General features: G+C 53.7%; 1 protein-coding gene and 1 long non-coding RNA gene across 6 annotated transcripts; one reads left to right on the plus strand and one right to left on the minus strand.

Moving 5' to 3' along the window:
* Positions 1–614: 614 nt before the first annotated feature.
* CUNH19orf12 (chromosome unknown C19orf12 homolog) lies at positions 615–9,420 on the minus strand. Of its 5 annotated transcripts, none has more exons than XM_040633670.1 (3): positions 9,404–9,420; positions 4,941–5,110; positions 615–1,671 (listed from the first exon to the last, which is right to left on the minus strand). In XM_040633670.1, exons 2-3 carry the CDS (start codon positions 5,098–5,100, stop codon positions 1,406–1,408), a joined length of 426 nt encoding a protein of 141 aa, XP_040489604.1. In that variant the 5' UTR covers positions 5,101–5,110; positions 9,404–9,420; the 3' UTR covers positions 615–1,405. The 5 variants fall into 5 exon arrangements, with proteins under 5 accessions (XP_040489604.1, XP_008687266.1, XP_008687269.1 ...); XM_008689044.2 differs by lacking the exon at positions 9,404–9,420 and adding an exon at positions 9,100–9,237; XM_008689047.2 differs by lacking the exon at positions 9,404–9,420 and adding an exon at positions 8,993–9,010.
* A 13-nt stretch (positions 9,421–9,433) lies between these two features.
* Positions 9,434–14,523, plus strand: LOC121103450. Its single transcript, XR_005835670.1, has 2 exons — positions 9,434–9,794; positions 12,958–14,523. It is a non-coding gene; the product is annotated as an uncharacterized LOC121103450 (long non-coding RNA).
* The last annotated feature ends 1,167 nt before the right edge of the window (positions 14,524–15,690 follow it).

Consider the following 15,690-nt stretch of genomic DNA (forward strand, 5'->3'; position numbering starts at 1 on the left):
CTGGTCAGGAGTTGGATCAGGGTTTTTCCCAGGAATAAAGGCAGGCAGGCAAGGGGAGGGACTTCAGGGGACATCACTGCAGGACCTCTGAACTAGGACCCAGTGTCCATGAGTTCTCATAGAAGATGACCGGGGAGTTGGGGGAAGGCTCATCCATTCATTGTTCATGTGTTGGGCCCAATTCTCCCAGACCCAGGGGACACGGGGTCCTAGTTCGGAGGTCCTGCCCTGATGTCCACTGAAGTCCCTCCCCTGGCCTTAATCAGCGTGGGTTCTAATTCGTCCTCAAGTTTTCGTTACATACATAGAGCTGTCAGAATACCTACTCTCCTTCCCCCAGGGAGACCTGTGCTGTTTTCCATCAGTGAGAGCCCTAAGTTGTTGCCCTGCCCCAGGGCCTGGGGACCGGAGGGCCCTCCTGGGTGCTAGGGGAGGCTTGGGGCGGCGTGCACACACTGGCAGCACAGAGGGGCCAAAGCAGGAAACCTGGACAGACACTGGTCTTGGGAGGCTTCTGTCATTCTTGAAAGCCACAAATCCAGAACCCTCCGTTGTGCGCTGTGTGTACGACCCTGGGTGTCAGAGATGCTTTTACGCAAAACATGTGAGAAAAGTCCTGTTCACAAAACATTTATTGCAATTTGATGACACCTAGTCCAGTTATGGTTCCGAAAGCAAAGTGAATACAGTATTGGGGAAATTTGGGGTGGACACATTGCTTAGATCCTACCACTTCACAAAGAGCAATTCCTTTGCTGGAAGTATTTAATTTAAAAAGCAAAACTCAAGAACTACCACGACTTGTCCAACGGGGAGAGGAACACCTGGGAAGGTGAGAGCCCAGGTGTGCTAAGTACAGGAGGGCTGGGGGCCTGGATGTTTGTGGCTTCACTCGACAGGCGACTGATTGCCCCTCCATGCGGCCGCTCAGAGTCACTGGTCAGGGAAGGGGCACATGAGGTAAACATGATTCCGGCACGGGCCAGCTCTCAGGTCCTGAGACCCTGGGCCCCAGGCGGGGAACCAGTCCTGTAACAGGTGCTTGGGACAGGGCTCATCTTCACGGTGAGGAGACGGAACACGAGGGCCTCCCGCTTGGGTCCCATACGAGTGACGGTGGGTTCAGCAAGCTGTCACCCCATGTCTGCGGCAGGCACAGCTTCGCTTTTCACCAGCCTCCCAGCGAAAGTGTTGTCACTGCGCGTTATTAGCGCACACGACCCCAAACACAGCGTCTTCATAAATAATTTCCAGAACATGATACAGCCCAGTAGTAGCCTCTTCGGCAGCTTTCACGCCATTTAAGGTAATGCACTGAGGATGTGGGGCTTCCCCCACTCCTGTGTCCCCTTCTGTGAGTCTGGAGAATCATCTCAGTGACACCCCCACTTCCCGGGGGGGCCACCTAGTCATCATACTGAACTTCGGCCCGGAGCTCCTTGGTGACGTAGTTCACCAGCATGGCCAGCAGCTGCTGCTTCAGGGCCTCGCTGCCCATGACCAGCGTGGTCAGCTGCACAGCGTCTGTCCACTCCAGGTGCCTGACGATGGCGGTGACTTCATTAAAGAGCTTTTGCTGTTCAGCGGGCGGCAGCTCCATTATGATCTGAGGAATCGGCTTGAACTGCCCGCTTGTCATCCATGCACCTAACAGACCCCCGACAGCCCCCCCTAGAAAACAAGGAAGGTTCAGTTAGTTGGTTCGATTAGTGCTCTTGCTGGGAGCACGTCCACCACCGTGACGAGTGGGCACATTCATGCTTGGGCCAGAACCGGCTCGGCTTTGTGCCCGCTCCACCCCACCTTGTGGGGGGGCAAGGGTTTATGGGGTCTTCATTTGGCTCAGATATTGAACCCCAACGTGCCTTCCCTGAGCTCTGCACTCACAGATGCAGCGCGAAGACTCTCCCGCCGCACAGCTGTGCTAACGGAAATCTTCTCCAGGGCCTGCGGGTTTCCTGCTTCCCACACGCTCTCCTCGTAAAGCAGAGAGCGGAGACGCAAGTGCGTTTTCTACGGGAATCATCTCAGTGGTGAGGCTGAGTTGTCTCCATGATATGCTCTTTGCCCCCGAACTTTTGGAAATTTCCAGTGAAATCATTTCGCTAAAGGACCCTGGGGACAGAGGAGGAGACCTTCATTCTGAAGCAACGGTTTCTCATGCCAGCCGTCCAGAGCTGTGTGATGGTAACTACAAATACAACTTCCTCAACTACTTCTCTTCCTGTGACCCTGAAAAGGCGTAACCATTATTTTTAAGTGTAAATTTATGATCAAATTTAAGGTGTCTGATTTTGGGACTTGAAGCCCTGTGTCAACGGAAAATTCTATCTGACCAAGTGGGTCCAGGTCGGCTACAGGAAGGTGCCCTGGGCAGGGGTCTCAAACTCAAAGGCCTTCAGGGGGCAGGCAGGAGGTTGACAGGAGGGAAGAGGGCTGAGTGAGCCCGTGGGTGACGGAGAGCTGGGTCCCTGTCTAAGGGGCGGTGGCTACCCCTCGCCTGCCCACTGCTACCACACGGAATGCCAGATCTGTATCCTGAAAAAGTCCACATACTAATAGATGCAGCCCGGCTGGACTTAGTGACTCTCTCTGAAAGAGCAGAGCGTGGAAAGGGGACACTAAGGTCACAGTGGGGAAAGCTGGCACAGACCCCCTTAACCAGGTGATCAAGGTGGACATCGCCAGGGAGGCCTATGGATGTAACATGTCCCTGGAATGGTGCTATGAGACAGGTGTCCACCTCTGTCCTCGATAAGCTTTCCAAAGGTCCCTAACCCCGGGCTAAGCACGAGAAAGCCCTCAGGCAGACCCAAACAGAGAGGCATTCTACAAACACCTGCCCAGTACTCCTCAAAACTACCCAGGCCATGAAAGCAAGCAAAGTCCAAGCAACCGTCACAGACCCAGGGAGACGAAGCAGGCATGAGGATTAAATGCACTGTGATAGCTTGAGCTGGATTCGGGGACAGGAACACATCAGTAATGCAAAAACTGGCAAAGTACAAATAAAGCCTGGAGACCAGTTAGTAGTGACGCATCAGTGTTGGTTTCTTACTTTGACAAGGGCACCTGGTAACACCAGATGGTAGCGTCAGGGGAACGGAAGCGGTGAGGGATACAGGGGAGTTCTCTGCACGGTCTCGCCAGCTTGTCTGTAATTCTACTACTATTCCAGAATAAAAGGTTTATCTGAGAGAACAGAGCCCGGCCAGAGAGAACCCAGGTGTGGGCTGACCCCGCCTGCACCCTCTCCGGAAGCCGAGTGTGGAGGCATCTGAGCACACAGCTCCCCTGGGGCTGAGCCCAGGCCAGCATCCAGCCCTGGAGGCTGAACACCACCCCTGGCCACCCTTCCCCTCGCTCCAAAAGCAGGGAGGATTCGGGGAGGGAAAACCAGTCATTTACAAGTTTTACTGAACTTTTCCCCATGACACCCGCGAAGTGCTTAGAGCCCAGAGTTGCCCTCATCTGCACTAAACCGTTAGGAGAACAGCAAGATTTGATTTAGAGCAGCACTTAATGCAAGAAGTCACCAGGAATATCGACCAGCAAATTACTAACAGTTTGGAGAAGAGAAAATTCCTTGGCTTTCTGGGTAAATGATGTTCCCGCCCACGACTAGCGGCTGCAAGTAGTGAGTCCCCCGCTTCTCCTGGCAGACATCGTGTTCTCTACCAGCGCTGACACAACCCAGATAAAATATATGCTCCCACAATGGCATCTGGGAACAGCTATATGATAAAGGATCCCATCAAGCCCTCCCCTGAGCACCTTAGATGGGGGGGGGGGACAAAGATGTAGACTGTCACTGAGGAAGGAGGCAATGGCTTTGTCTCCACCCTCACTGGCTGCTGCTTGGATGGTGAGAATTGAGGTCAGGACTCACTCATTCACAGGCTGCAAAGGGACACGGACAGGTGGACGGTCTGGGGCCCCCCACATGCTGACTTACTCCCCAGTGTGACCTCAGCGTCATGGAATGTCCCTGTGTGCCAGTCCTGCCACAGAAACACAGAGCAGAGCAGGAAGCCATGCCGGGAGCCGGAAGCAGAAGCCAACCTGGGCAGACAGGCCGTCACCGCTCCAGCCTGTGTCGTGGGAGGACTGCAGGCCGGACTGGGAGCTCTCCCCCGTCTCCGGCACAGGCTCCCGCACAGAGCGGCGTCCAGTGATGCTCTGAGCCCAGTGCGTCCAACCATGCGGCAAAGCTCCCTGTGTTGCAGGGTCCATCTGAGGCACCTCCCGGGAGAACTAATCCAGCCCCTCCTCAAGTGAGGTCCATGCAGCAGCCCTGACCCACGGTCAGACTACACGGGAATGCTTCCTGCTCCGAAGCCAGAGGAAGCAACCCTACCTGGCTCCAAGAATGATGGGAAAGTCAGCCAAACTTCCATTCATTGCTGGAAACTGGCTGTCAAGTAGAAGTAGGGGGCAAAAGCGGGGGGCAGGGACGACTCCTCTAGGATATTTGTGCTTTTTCTGCCTGAGACTGTTTGCTTTCAGAATGGGGAGTTGCTCTGAATGAGCTCATGTAAAATGGCCAGACAGCGTCTGCCCCTAGGGGGTGCTCAGCAAACCCAGCTTCCTCCCGGGTTCCCTTCTGCAGTGACCTGTCATGGTGACGGGGAAGGAGACCATCCAAGGGACCCAGGACACCCTTTCATCTTCAGATGCCTGGACACATCTCGGAGAGGAGAGGCGCCCTCCAGGTCTGCATGACATGGATGTCATTTCCGGAAAGCCCTGAGTTTCTGAGACCTTCACGCTCAGAAGCCTGTGTTTTCAGCAGGAGGAATTAGGGACACAAATCATGTCACTGAAGCAACCTCAACTCGACCAACATCTCCCACAGGACAGAGACTTCTGTGAGGTCTGTGGTTTCAAAGGCCTTTATTACAACACCCCCGAGCTGATTGTCCCCGCGAGCTTGCACTTACCCGCAGCTAGTCCGGGTGGTCCTCCGACCAGACCACCGATGAAGGCCACAGCTCCTGTGATCAGCGCGCCCTTCCCAGAGTGCTTGACGGCTGCCTTCATCTTCCTCTCCCCAGAGACGGAGCAGAGCAGCTTCATGACGTCATCCACCATGACAGGCATCTTGCTGACCCTCAAAGGAAGCATTTCAAAGGGAGAGTTTAATGAGCGTCAGAGTACCTGCACCCAAATGTTACTCTGGCTGGAGTTCCGAGCAACAGTCCTCATGTAGAGAACGGGAGCTCTGCCGTACGCGGGACAGAAGGCACCAGCCCTGTGGTTGGGTCCTTGTCACGGACGAAGCCGGGAAGCATTTAGTTCATAAGCAACACAGTCCGCAGAAGGGAGGAAAGGTCTTCCTTGCCCTCTGCCTCGCTTCTGATTTGTGCCGGGTTACAGAGCAGGCCCGGCCCCAGGCTCCCGCGGGTCATCACTAGTGAGGCAAGCGAGCCCTCTCTTGAGTCTGTGCCCTTCCTGCTGCCTCAGGCCTCCCCAGGGCACAGAGCCTGGCGGAGAGCAGGACGTCCCAGCCTCCACTCCCCTGTCATGGGACAGGGAACAGAGCTCGTGCCAAGCCAGAAAGGGGGCAAGTACTGACTCCATGACCACACTGGCCTTGTGCCCACCCCTACCCTCCTGACCCTGAGCAGAGCGTCAGAGTCCTCACCTGTAAAATGAGACAAACCACCTACCAGCTGGATTCGGGAAAGGTCTGGGCAGAATGGATGCAAGTACCTGGTGTGAGTGTGGAACACTGCGGCCCGCAGACATGTTGGCTCTAAATGAATATTCTGTTGCTGAGACAACCACTGGCTTTTCCATCATCAGCCACCCCTAAAGCCCGTCCAGCTCTGCATGGGGGATGGTAAAGGCAGGACAGGTTGACCCTAAGGAGGACCAGTAAGATGGGACAACCAGAGAATAAACCAAACCACAGAATTCCAGGGCTTTGCATCTGTTCCGATAGATAGACAGATGGACCTTTGGACCAATGACCTTAGAACAATTGTCTGAGGTCAGGAAACTGTTTGCTGCATTGGTGGGAAACTGGCAGGCAGGCAGGGCAAGGGCAGGGTGGACTCTGCCCCAGGGTCAGTGGGCATGGAGACCCACAACACGGACGGGCCACCTGACAGGCCCCGGAAGTAAAATCAAAGTGGCCACGAGCTGATGCTTCTCCTTCTGGCCTCGGCTGGACCTAGGGCTCGAAGGGCACTTCCTTCCATCACTCCGCTTTTCATGCAAGCAGTCCCTAAAGGAATTTGATAACGTTTGGGGCAGACCCTGTTGCTCAGTAACTCTTGGTTACATCTTTTTTTGACCCAAGAAAAATCCAGAACCAGCCTCTGATGTAAAATCATCCTCCCAGTCCTGGGAGAGACTTCTGAGCCCCAGAACGAGTCTGTGGGTCTGCTGGATCACCACAGTCAGGGTTCAGGACCTCTCTGCCGTCCCAGCAGAGGTAAGACATGTCCTGTGCTCTGGCCCCTGCCGTGTTCTGAGATCCGTCGTTCTCCACAAGGGCACAGAATCACTGATGACCTTGGGAAATGCAGCCCGCGTGCGTGGGCTGAGATTCTGCGTGGGGACAAGCTCCAGCTGGTCTCTAACCCCACCTTGGACAGCAAGACTCTACGAGAGCATGACCCAGACATCGGACATCTGCTGCTTGGTGCTCGAGTTCAGAAAGTGCAAACAAGCCTCCCCCAATGTGTCTGTTTGACCAAGTGGGGTGTAGAGGCGATGGAGGGACAGGCCCTGCAGGGGTGCTCAAGGGACGGAGAAGGAATCAAGGGTGCCTGCCCCCGCTCTGGCCCCATGTGTCCTGGACGTGCCTACACACCTCCGAGCTTCCCACACCTTTGCTCACTACCGGCAGCCCCTTGTAGACAGAGTCCACGCCGCCCCCTCCACCCTGGAAGAGAGCCCACTCGAGGGTCAGGAATTGTCCACACACAAAGGTCACAATAATCAGCATTACAACAGCAAAGGGACTGCACATGGCAGAAGTCACTAAGAAATGAGGGGATGGAGGGTGTGACTCGATTTACCCAGTAGCCATGGTGCTGTGAAGCTACACAAATGAGTTTTATTTCAGATACTAATGTATTTCAAATATTGATAACTATTGAATTAATTTCATGGTAAAACCTTTCTAAAGCTAACAGTCCTCCTGTAAAACATCTAGTCATCATATAGTTTATATCTGGTTTATATGCAGCTTTCTATCTGTTATGCTGGGAACAGGGGAGTCGAGGCTCGATCCTGGAAGGCCTATCTGGATGCTGTAGTGAGCTCCCCATATCCAGGCACATGAAGACCCCAAGCATGGTCTGCAAGGCGGGCTTCCTAGCCAGGGCGCTCTGCCCAGACACCACTCCTAAAACAGGGTTTCTGCAGGATTATGGACCTGAACCCTGGAAACACTTTCTGCGTAACAAGAAAATGCATGGCCAGGAGGCAGGACACAGCCACTTCATACTCTATTGTGCATCTAAAAACCTAGCTTCCCACGGGCTCTGAATGACTCCCTAGAAACCCACAGGGACTAATAAGGCATCATCGTGCAAAGGCTACTCCCAACCTCCACTCAGCCCAGGCAGCCCAGCACAAGGCAGGAGCCCAGGGCTCCACAGAACTGGAGGGCCAGCAGGGGTCACGGTGTGTGGGAGGGCAGGGGACGACGTGGCCCGCCTCTGGCCGGGTTCAACAGCTCCACACCACAGGAAGAGGGGGCATTGTGGCTGCCTCACTCCAAGACAAACCTGGTTTAATTTCCTTGTGAGAATCATTTTAGACGTTAGAGCATCAGTAGACTCTTGTGGAAGGAAGGTTTGTCACCCCATCTCCTGAGTCCTTGCTAAAAACCCCGGCCTCCTGACTTCTCAGGGCTTGCCAGAGTGAGCAAGGAAGCCAGTCCTGCTTCTCCTCCCACTGCAAGCTTGCCTTTGTCTGTAAGCAACAAGGACGCCAGTAAGGAGGGAGGAGGGAGGAAAGTACTCTGATGGGGACAGACCTCAGAGGGTGGGAACGGGGCCTCCCCTCCCCATATCACACCTATTTCAGAATCAGATTTGTCCACAACACGGGCTCTGGTCACAGAAAGCCCATCTGCCAGCCACAGACAAGGCAAATGCCAACTTGCAGCCCTGGTTTCTTGCACCACCAGGCTGGTCTGCTGATGACAGCAAAGTTCTGGGGAAGAGGGACATAAGCCCATCCCTGAGAGTGCAGCCCGGCTTTTTGAGTTGGACCAGATTGTGAGAGAGCAGGGAGAGGAAGGCTTCAGAGCTAACACAGACCCCCATGCACCCTGTTTAAAAAAAAAAAAAGAAAAGAAAAAAGAAAAAAGCAGAGCCTCTGAAGGAGTCAGGGTGATCTTGCTCACCTGCCATCTTTCTGCTTCTCTGCTGGAATTTATAAAATCCCACTGTGTGGCCTGGCTCTTGTAAGCCTAGTCTTCCCAGCTCTGTAGGCCCCAGTGCGAAGGGCTCACGTGGACCCCACCAGCAGTGTCAGATGAGCCCACAGACATTTTAAGACTGAACTGTTGCTAGTATTTGAAAATCAGATTTCACATACATCTGATTTCTGTTTTCTCTTGAGAAATCAAAAGAGCGAGCTCTCCTGGACCACCTTCCCGCAGCCACAGAGGCAAAGCTAAGCCGGTACTGCCTTCTCTCTGCCATAGGCCCTGGCAGGGCCACCTTCCCCACCCACGGGCCCATAAACAGGTCACTCTGCAGCCTCTCAGAGTCTCCCTGCTTTGTCTTCTAAAGGTAAAGAAGCTACCAGTCCCCAGCAGAGGAATGCTCCCCTCCGAGATCCTTAACCCCCATTCCTGGTCATCTCTAACTTACCCCGCAGGGGAGGCTGGGGGTGCTGACTCACCGGGCATCCTTCCAGGACTCTGTCCTGCATATGTAACCCCTGCCGCCCCAACCACGCGCCTGGGACCCTGAGGAGGGTGACCCACACCCCGGGGTTACTGAGGAGGGCGCACACATGTGGGTACCTGGGGAGGTCATACACACACCCAGGGTCACTATGCGGCGCGGCGCTGGGTGCAGGGCCCTGAGCGCGGCTCCGGGTTCTAACCCCAGCTGGGCCAGTGCTGCTTACTTCTGGCGTGACGTCAGCCTCTCCGTGCCTCAGTGTCTTCATGTGGCAAATGAATACCCTAGCGACGTGGAGTGGCTCCGCAGGCCTCTGGGCACCACGCCTTGGGTTCCCCGCCTCACCCGTGCCGCGCCTGCGCCCTGAGCCCTTCACCTGCTGGGACGTGGTCCGCAGCGCGGAGGAGACCCAGGCCCGCGGGTCTCTGGCCCCGCCCGGCGCAGGGTCTCCCCGCCCCCCGCCCCGCTCAGACCCCGCCCCCCGCCGCCTTCCGGGTCACCGGCACGGGGGCCTTCCGGTCCCCACTCACCAGGCGCCGCGCTGCGCTTGCGTCGCCAGCCGGCCTGGCTCGGGAAGCCGGAGGGCGCAGGCGGCGTCCCTCCTCCTCCGCAGGGGCCGTGGCCTGGGTGTGGCGGGCGGATTGAAGTCCCCGCGGCCCTCAGGCTGCGCTCTCTCGCGCCTATCGCCAGCGCTCTATCGCTGGCCGCACAGGTTCTAGAAGGGCTTCCCTTGCACCTTCCTGAAGCTGGGAGAGGCCTTTGGCCCTTGATTCAGTGTCTCTGGCCCTGGGCCTGTAGACCCTTCTCCTTCCCCTCAGTGCGCACGGAAGAGAGCCCAGCGACCCCTGGAAGCCCAAGGTGCTGAGTTCATGTTTGCTGAATGTGTGGGCCCAAGTCCAACACAGGCTGTCCCCACTCCAGGTACCGGCACCGGGGGCCTCTGGGTGTGGGGGTTTGAAGGGCTCAGCACTGGCTTTACTGCTGGGGTTCCAAGGGAAGGGGGAGTCCAGCTTCCAGGACAAAGCTGAGGTGGGGGAGCATCCTGGGAGGGCGCAGAGGTGGGGGAGTGACGTGCAGGGAATACTTTAGAGAGAGTATGGAGATTTCCCCCACGCCCCCCACCCCGACACACACACACACACACAGGCTGGCCTTGAACCACCTCAGATCTGAAAAGGGCTCTGGGGCTTTCCATGGCCTAGCCCACTAATCCTGACAGCGTCCTCCCACCTCACATGGCAGCCACTGCCGTGTTACACATAGGAGCAGTGAGGTGCAGAGAGGTTGGTCTGCCCGAGGCCACCCAGGTAGGGAGTGTCAGGGTCCAGACTCTGATCTGGGTCCACCGGGCTCAAAGCCGTCCCTGTAACCAGCCCTCTGCCTGGCTTTCCAGGAAGCCGGACACACCCAGACGATGGGCCTCTTTCACACTGCCAGAGTCCTTTTGTTTCGTTTTCTTCTTTCTCCTCTTTTGAATGGAAAAGTACTTAGGGAGTATATGTTTGTATACACACACACACACACACACACACACACGTATACCATATACACACACATACATATAACATATATGCACACAAAACACACATATACATACATGTAGCATATATTTATACATACATGTGTATTTATGCATATATATTATACATATCTATCTATATACTATAGTATATACATGCCCCAATAAGGTGGTTTTTTTAAAAGAAAGATATATATTTGCTGACTTAAAACAGCTGTACATATTTACTATATACAACTCGAGAGTGTGGGGATAAGTATACACCTGTGAGACCATCACCATAATCTATACCATGAACATATCCATCACTCTAGAAGTTTCTTCCCGCCCTCTTTATTATCATTATCACTTGTGTATGTGTGCGCACTGGCATAGGATAAGAACACTTAACATAAGAGTTACCCTCTTTAGTATACATTTAGTATACAATATGAGTAGCTATAGGAAGTATGCTGTGTAGATTCCCAGCATTTATGTCTCTTACAGAACTGAAACTTTGTACTGTTTAACTAACATCATTTTGTTACTTCTGTTTCCCTTTTGTCCTCATTGTGAGAAAAGGGCCTCAAGCATTAACCAGGGTTCCCTGGCCACAGTGAAATAACCTCACCCATTTCTGAACAGCAGCTTTTGCTCGAGTTTGGGTGACTTTCAACAGTGAAAGTTCACCCAGGTTAAGAATAGCTCAACTGCCTCCAGGCTCAGGCCTGGGGGAGATTCTCCCATTTCTCTGCGGGCAGCGCCCTCTGGCGGCTCCTTAGAGAATTGGGCTGCTGGCTCCCCCAGAGGTGGGAAGGGGAGTTCTTTATTCAACAGAGGTAGAGACAGCCAGCGAGAGAGGGAACACAAGCAGGGGGAGTGGGAGAGGAAGAAGCAGGCTCCTAGCGGAGGAGCCTGATGTGGGGCTCGATCCCATAACGCCGGGATCACGCCCTGAGCCGAAGGCAGACGCTTAACCGCTGTGCCACCCAGGCGCCCCGCGGGAAGGGGAGTTCTGATGGGCAGTAAAGATGCTGGAAGGGAAAGAAACTGCAAAGTCGGGCCCCCCAGAGAAGGTGAGCTGTAAGAAGTCCAGCCAATGTTGCACCTGTCAGCAACCTGGGACCTTCATTCTGACATGAATAAGTCATACGACGGTTGCACACGCGGAAGCCCGTCAATGGAACACATGATACCACAGTCTCCTAGTGGCAGCCAGGCCTCCTGCAGAGTGGGTCCTGTGAATGACAGGGCACAGCGGGGTCCCCATCATGGTGACTGTGCACTGGCCCAGCATCCAGACAGTGCTCTCATGATGCTTCCCATCCGGAGGTCTTGCTGGGTGACCTCGGGAAAGTCATTCGACTTGTCTATGCCTCCGTTTCCTCATTTGGGAAATGACAACAATAATGGTGCCTCTGCTAGGATTATCCTGAAGATTAAAGGAGGTAATGTGTAGGGATCTAGATTATTCTTGTTTTTATCATAGGATGTGAAAATGAAAAACATCTCCAGAGTCCCAAATGTGAGCCTCAAGTTCCCAGAGAGGCAGGAAATCAGATTCTACCCCCACTTTCACAACCCACCATCCACAATCCACCATTCCGGGGGTCCAAGAATCCCCCAGCATGCGGGACCCCCAGCACGCGAGGCTGCATTCACAAGCCATGGGTGGACTTTGGCCCATACATTCACCAAACACTAACTTAGCACCTTGGGCTGCCCAGGGTCCCTGGAATCTCTCCTGTGCCCACTGATGGGACGGAGGAGCGTCTCGAGGCCTAAGGGTCAGAGATCTTGAATCAAATGCCAAAGGGAGACACGGTCCCCAGGAAGCCTCTCCAGGCTTGAGGAAGGTGTGAGGTGCAAGGTCCATCTAGAATATGTGTGGACTAGGGCAGAGGCTGGATGTGAGGGAGTGCAGCCTGGGCACCATGGGGCCCTCAGCACCTTCCCCTCCCATATTTTCCAGAGTTCCAGTTAGCCAGCTCCTAACTTATATGGCTTTTCCAGCATAATCCCCCCCCAGACCCAGGGCTGGATAAGCCCACATCCAGGTCACACACACAGAAACCCCTGTGACCTCTTAATGAAAGCATATGAGTAAACTTGATGTCATTTTGAAAACTAAAATCTTACGGTCAGTGTTATTTTTAAGTTACCTCTAACGAGGCTCCATAGTCCTATGCTTGGGGGTTCCCAGGGATCTGGATCCAGGCCTTGCAGCCAGTCATTTGCCCCAAGGCAGCCATAGAGCCAGGATTTGGGGTCAGGAGAGGGTCCAGCCCCATATGGTGGGTCTAGGACACCCTTCCTTCCTCGGAGGGCCTGGGAGTGGAGGAGGTCTCCCCTTCCCCCAGTCTTTTCCCCAGGACGCGTGCATCCCTTTCATATGTGAAATGTTCAGCGCACTGTGGGCACATGTCAGGGGGGTTCACTAGCTTGCTAGGGCCCTATAACAAAAGACCACAAAGTGGGTGACTTAAGAAAGGACTTATTGTCTCCGTGTTGGAGACGAAGCCAGTGAGTCTGCAGGTCCAAGCTCCTGAAATCTGTGAGGGAGAATCATTCCTTGCATCTTCCTAGCTTCTGGGAGTGGCCGGCTCCTTGGCAGTCCGTGACTTGCAGCTGAGCCTCTGCACCTGTCATCGCATGGCATCCTCCCGTGTGTCTGTGTCAGCGCCCCAGTTTCCCTCTGCTGCTAAGGACACTGGTCATATTGGATTACAGACCTCATCTTAACTTGATTGCATCTGCAAAGACTCTATTTTCAAATAATGTCACATTCACAAGTACCAGGGGTTAGGACTACAAATATCTGTTGGAGGTGACACAATTCAACCCCAAACACCAGGTAGTCAACAAATACGAGCTGTGAAGATAAGCACGTGAGTATGCACACAGTCCGTGCTGGCACAAGGGAACTAGCAGGCTCAGCCCATGCCTGGCAACAAAGTCGCTGTGCACAGAGGGGCCCTCGAGACGCCTGCCTTTGGTCTTGGTGGAGCTTTGTTCTGCAAGGACTGTTGCCGGACAGGCTGGTTTTGGGACTGGTAATGAGCCTGTCCCGGCTTCATCATTGTTCTTCTTAATAATTAATTCATCCTCTTCCTTGGTGTTTACAGCCTTCAAATATACATAGACGGCTATCCTGTCCCTTTGCCATCACTCAGCCCCTCTCTGCATATTTGCCATGGTGCGTTATCATCGTTATTATTTCCTCCCTGCATGCTCCCTTGGTCCCTCAGCCACCATCACTGCTGCATGAATTTCCTCCAGCTTCCCAGTCCGGAGCGCCCAGGTAGCACGTGGAGTGTCAGAAGTCAGGAGTCGGGTGGGTGACAAGGGACAGCCCACAGGCCCTCTGGCCTCCCACTTACTCCTTTGTCATTTTTGTCAGTTTCCCCAAAGCCACATCAAATAAATAGACGAGCTAAGTAAAAACAGCGTGCTTACAGTGCAAATGCGCTTTCCAGACAAATCCCCTGCCCCTGCTTCCATCCAGACAGTCCCCAATTTCCTCGGCTATGAAATGAGGATGGAATCCTTGTTCTCAGCACCCTGGGATTGCTGTGAGGACAGCTGAGGATCAGAGGGGAAAGCGCCTTGTCAACGACAAAGCAGGGAGAGTGTCGGTACCAGCAACGCCTTCAACGCACGATTGGATCTCTGCAGAATGTTCTGGGGTCCACTGCTCTTGATATTCCAAGTTAAATTTACAAAGTGAACTTGATAGAACTGAGATTCGCCCTCAAATCTGTTTGTTGAAACAATAGAGAGGTGTCGTCCTTCAAGATCTACCGTCAGATTTTAGTATTCCAAGTAAGTGTGGACCTCAGAGCCCGATGGGCCCTTGGACACAAGCCACAGATGCCCTGAGGGGCTCTGGAAGGTTACGCTGCGATAGAATATTTGAAAAAAAAACCCACCTTGTCTTCCATCAGAACTCACTGAAGAGCTCTCTGTACCTGGAAGTCGTATTTCCAGTCTGAGAAGAATGATTTTCAATGGTTCTGTTGAACGCGATTCTCAAGCAGCTATTTCTATAATTATCCTGTTTCAGTTAGAATACAGTTTCTGGAACAATAGGACTTTTATTGTATTGTCATATCGGTTATAATAGATATCTTATTACAGAAAATGATGGTAGAGTCACTATTATGATTCCGAAGTTTTTATTTGAAATTGCTCAGAGGCTGGAAATTCTTTCTCCGTAGTAATTTCTACTTTAACGCTGCTTTGGTTGATTTTCGGTTTTTGGTTTAAACTTTGCTGTGTTGGAAACTTTGTTCAGTGGCGGACTGTGGGGTGTTTTTTGTGCATTGGTGTTGCTTGTTTGTGTGTGTGTCTGCTCCAGTGCAGACCATCGCGAGTCCCCCTGGTGTGTGCTGGTAGCGCGTGGTGCCCATGGTTTTGTTAACTTGCGCGCTGGCTCCGTTGCCGTATCCACACGAGCGCGCTCTGGTCTGCTCTAGCGGCCCTAACAAGTTACCGCGGCCTGGGGGCCTGAACAACACGGATCTCCTGGTTCTGGAGCCTGCAAGCCCAGGATCGAGGTGCTGGCAAGGCAGGATTCATTCAGACATCGTCTGGCTTGCAGGCCTGCCGTCCCGCGGTGGGCACGCAGGACCTCTTCTCTGTGTTTGTGGCGAGGAGGGAGGGTCCGAGTCTGGTGTGTCTTCTGAGGACACGAACCTATAACGCCAGGGCCCCACCTTATGACCTCTTTGAGCCCTCATTACCTCCTTATAGGCTCCATCCCCAAAGACAGTCACACAGGGGCGTAGGGCCTCAAGATGAATTTGGGGGGCACACAATTTAATGGATAGCACTGAATTTTTTTGATTGCTGAAGAAATACCCAGAGACCTTGTATTGAACAGACCTGATACACAGTATTTCAAGGAGTAAAAAACGTTAGTGAATATACAATAGAGACCCTGACACTTGGGGCACAGGTCAATGACGTAATATGCTATCTCGGATGGTATCCACTGTGGGGAGAAGAGGGGAGGGGGAGGGGTCAGGAGTCCCCCCCTTAAATCACTGGCCTCAGACCCCGAGCTGTTGGAAGCCCAGCCTGACTCTGAAAACATGTTCCTTGACTCCGGCACGATGGTCTTAGCTGCCAGGAAGTCACCACAAATCTTGGATATCAAATCAACCTTTAGGCCCAGGGGACCTTCTCTGCAATGAAAGGATTTAAGGACCATGAACATTCCCAGATACCTGCCCACACGCTCCGACACAACCAGAACCACCTGTGAGACCAGCACCACTTCCACACGTCCCGGTGAAACACACGCTCAGCTTAGAGCCC

This window comes from Ursus maritimus, unplaced genomic scaffold (assembly GCF_017311325.1).
Source record: "Ursus maritimus isolate PB19 unplaced genomic scaffold, ASM1731132v1 scaffold_19, whole genome shotgun sequence".
Lineage (NCBI taxonomy): Eukaryota > Metazoa > Chordata > Mammalia > Carnivora > Ursidae > Ursus > Ursus maritimus.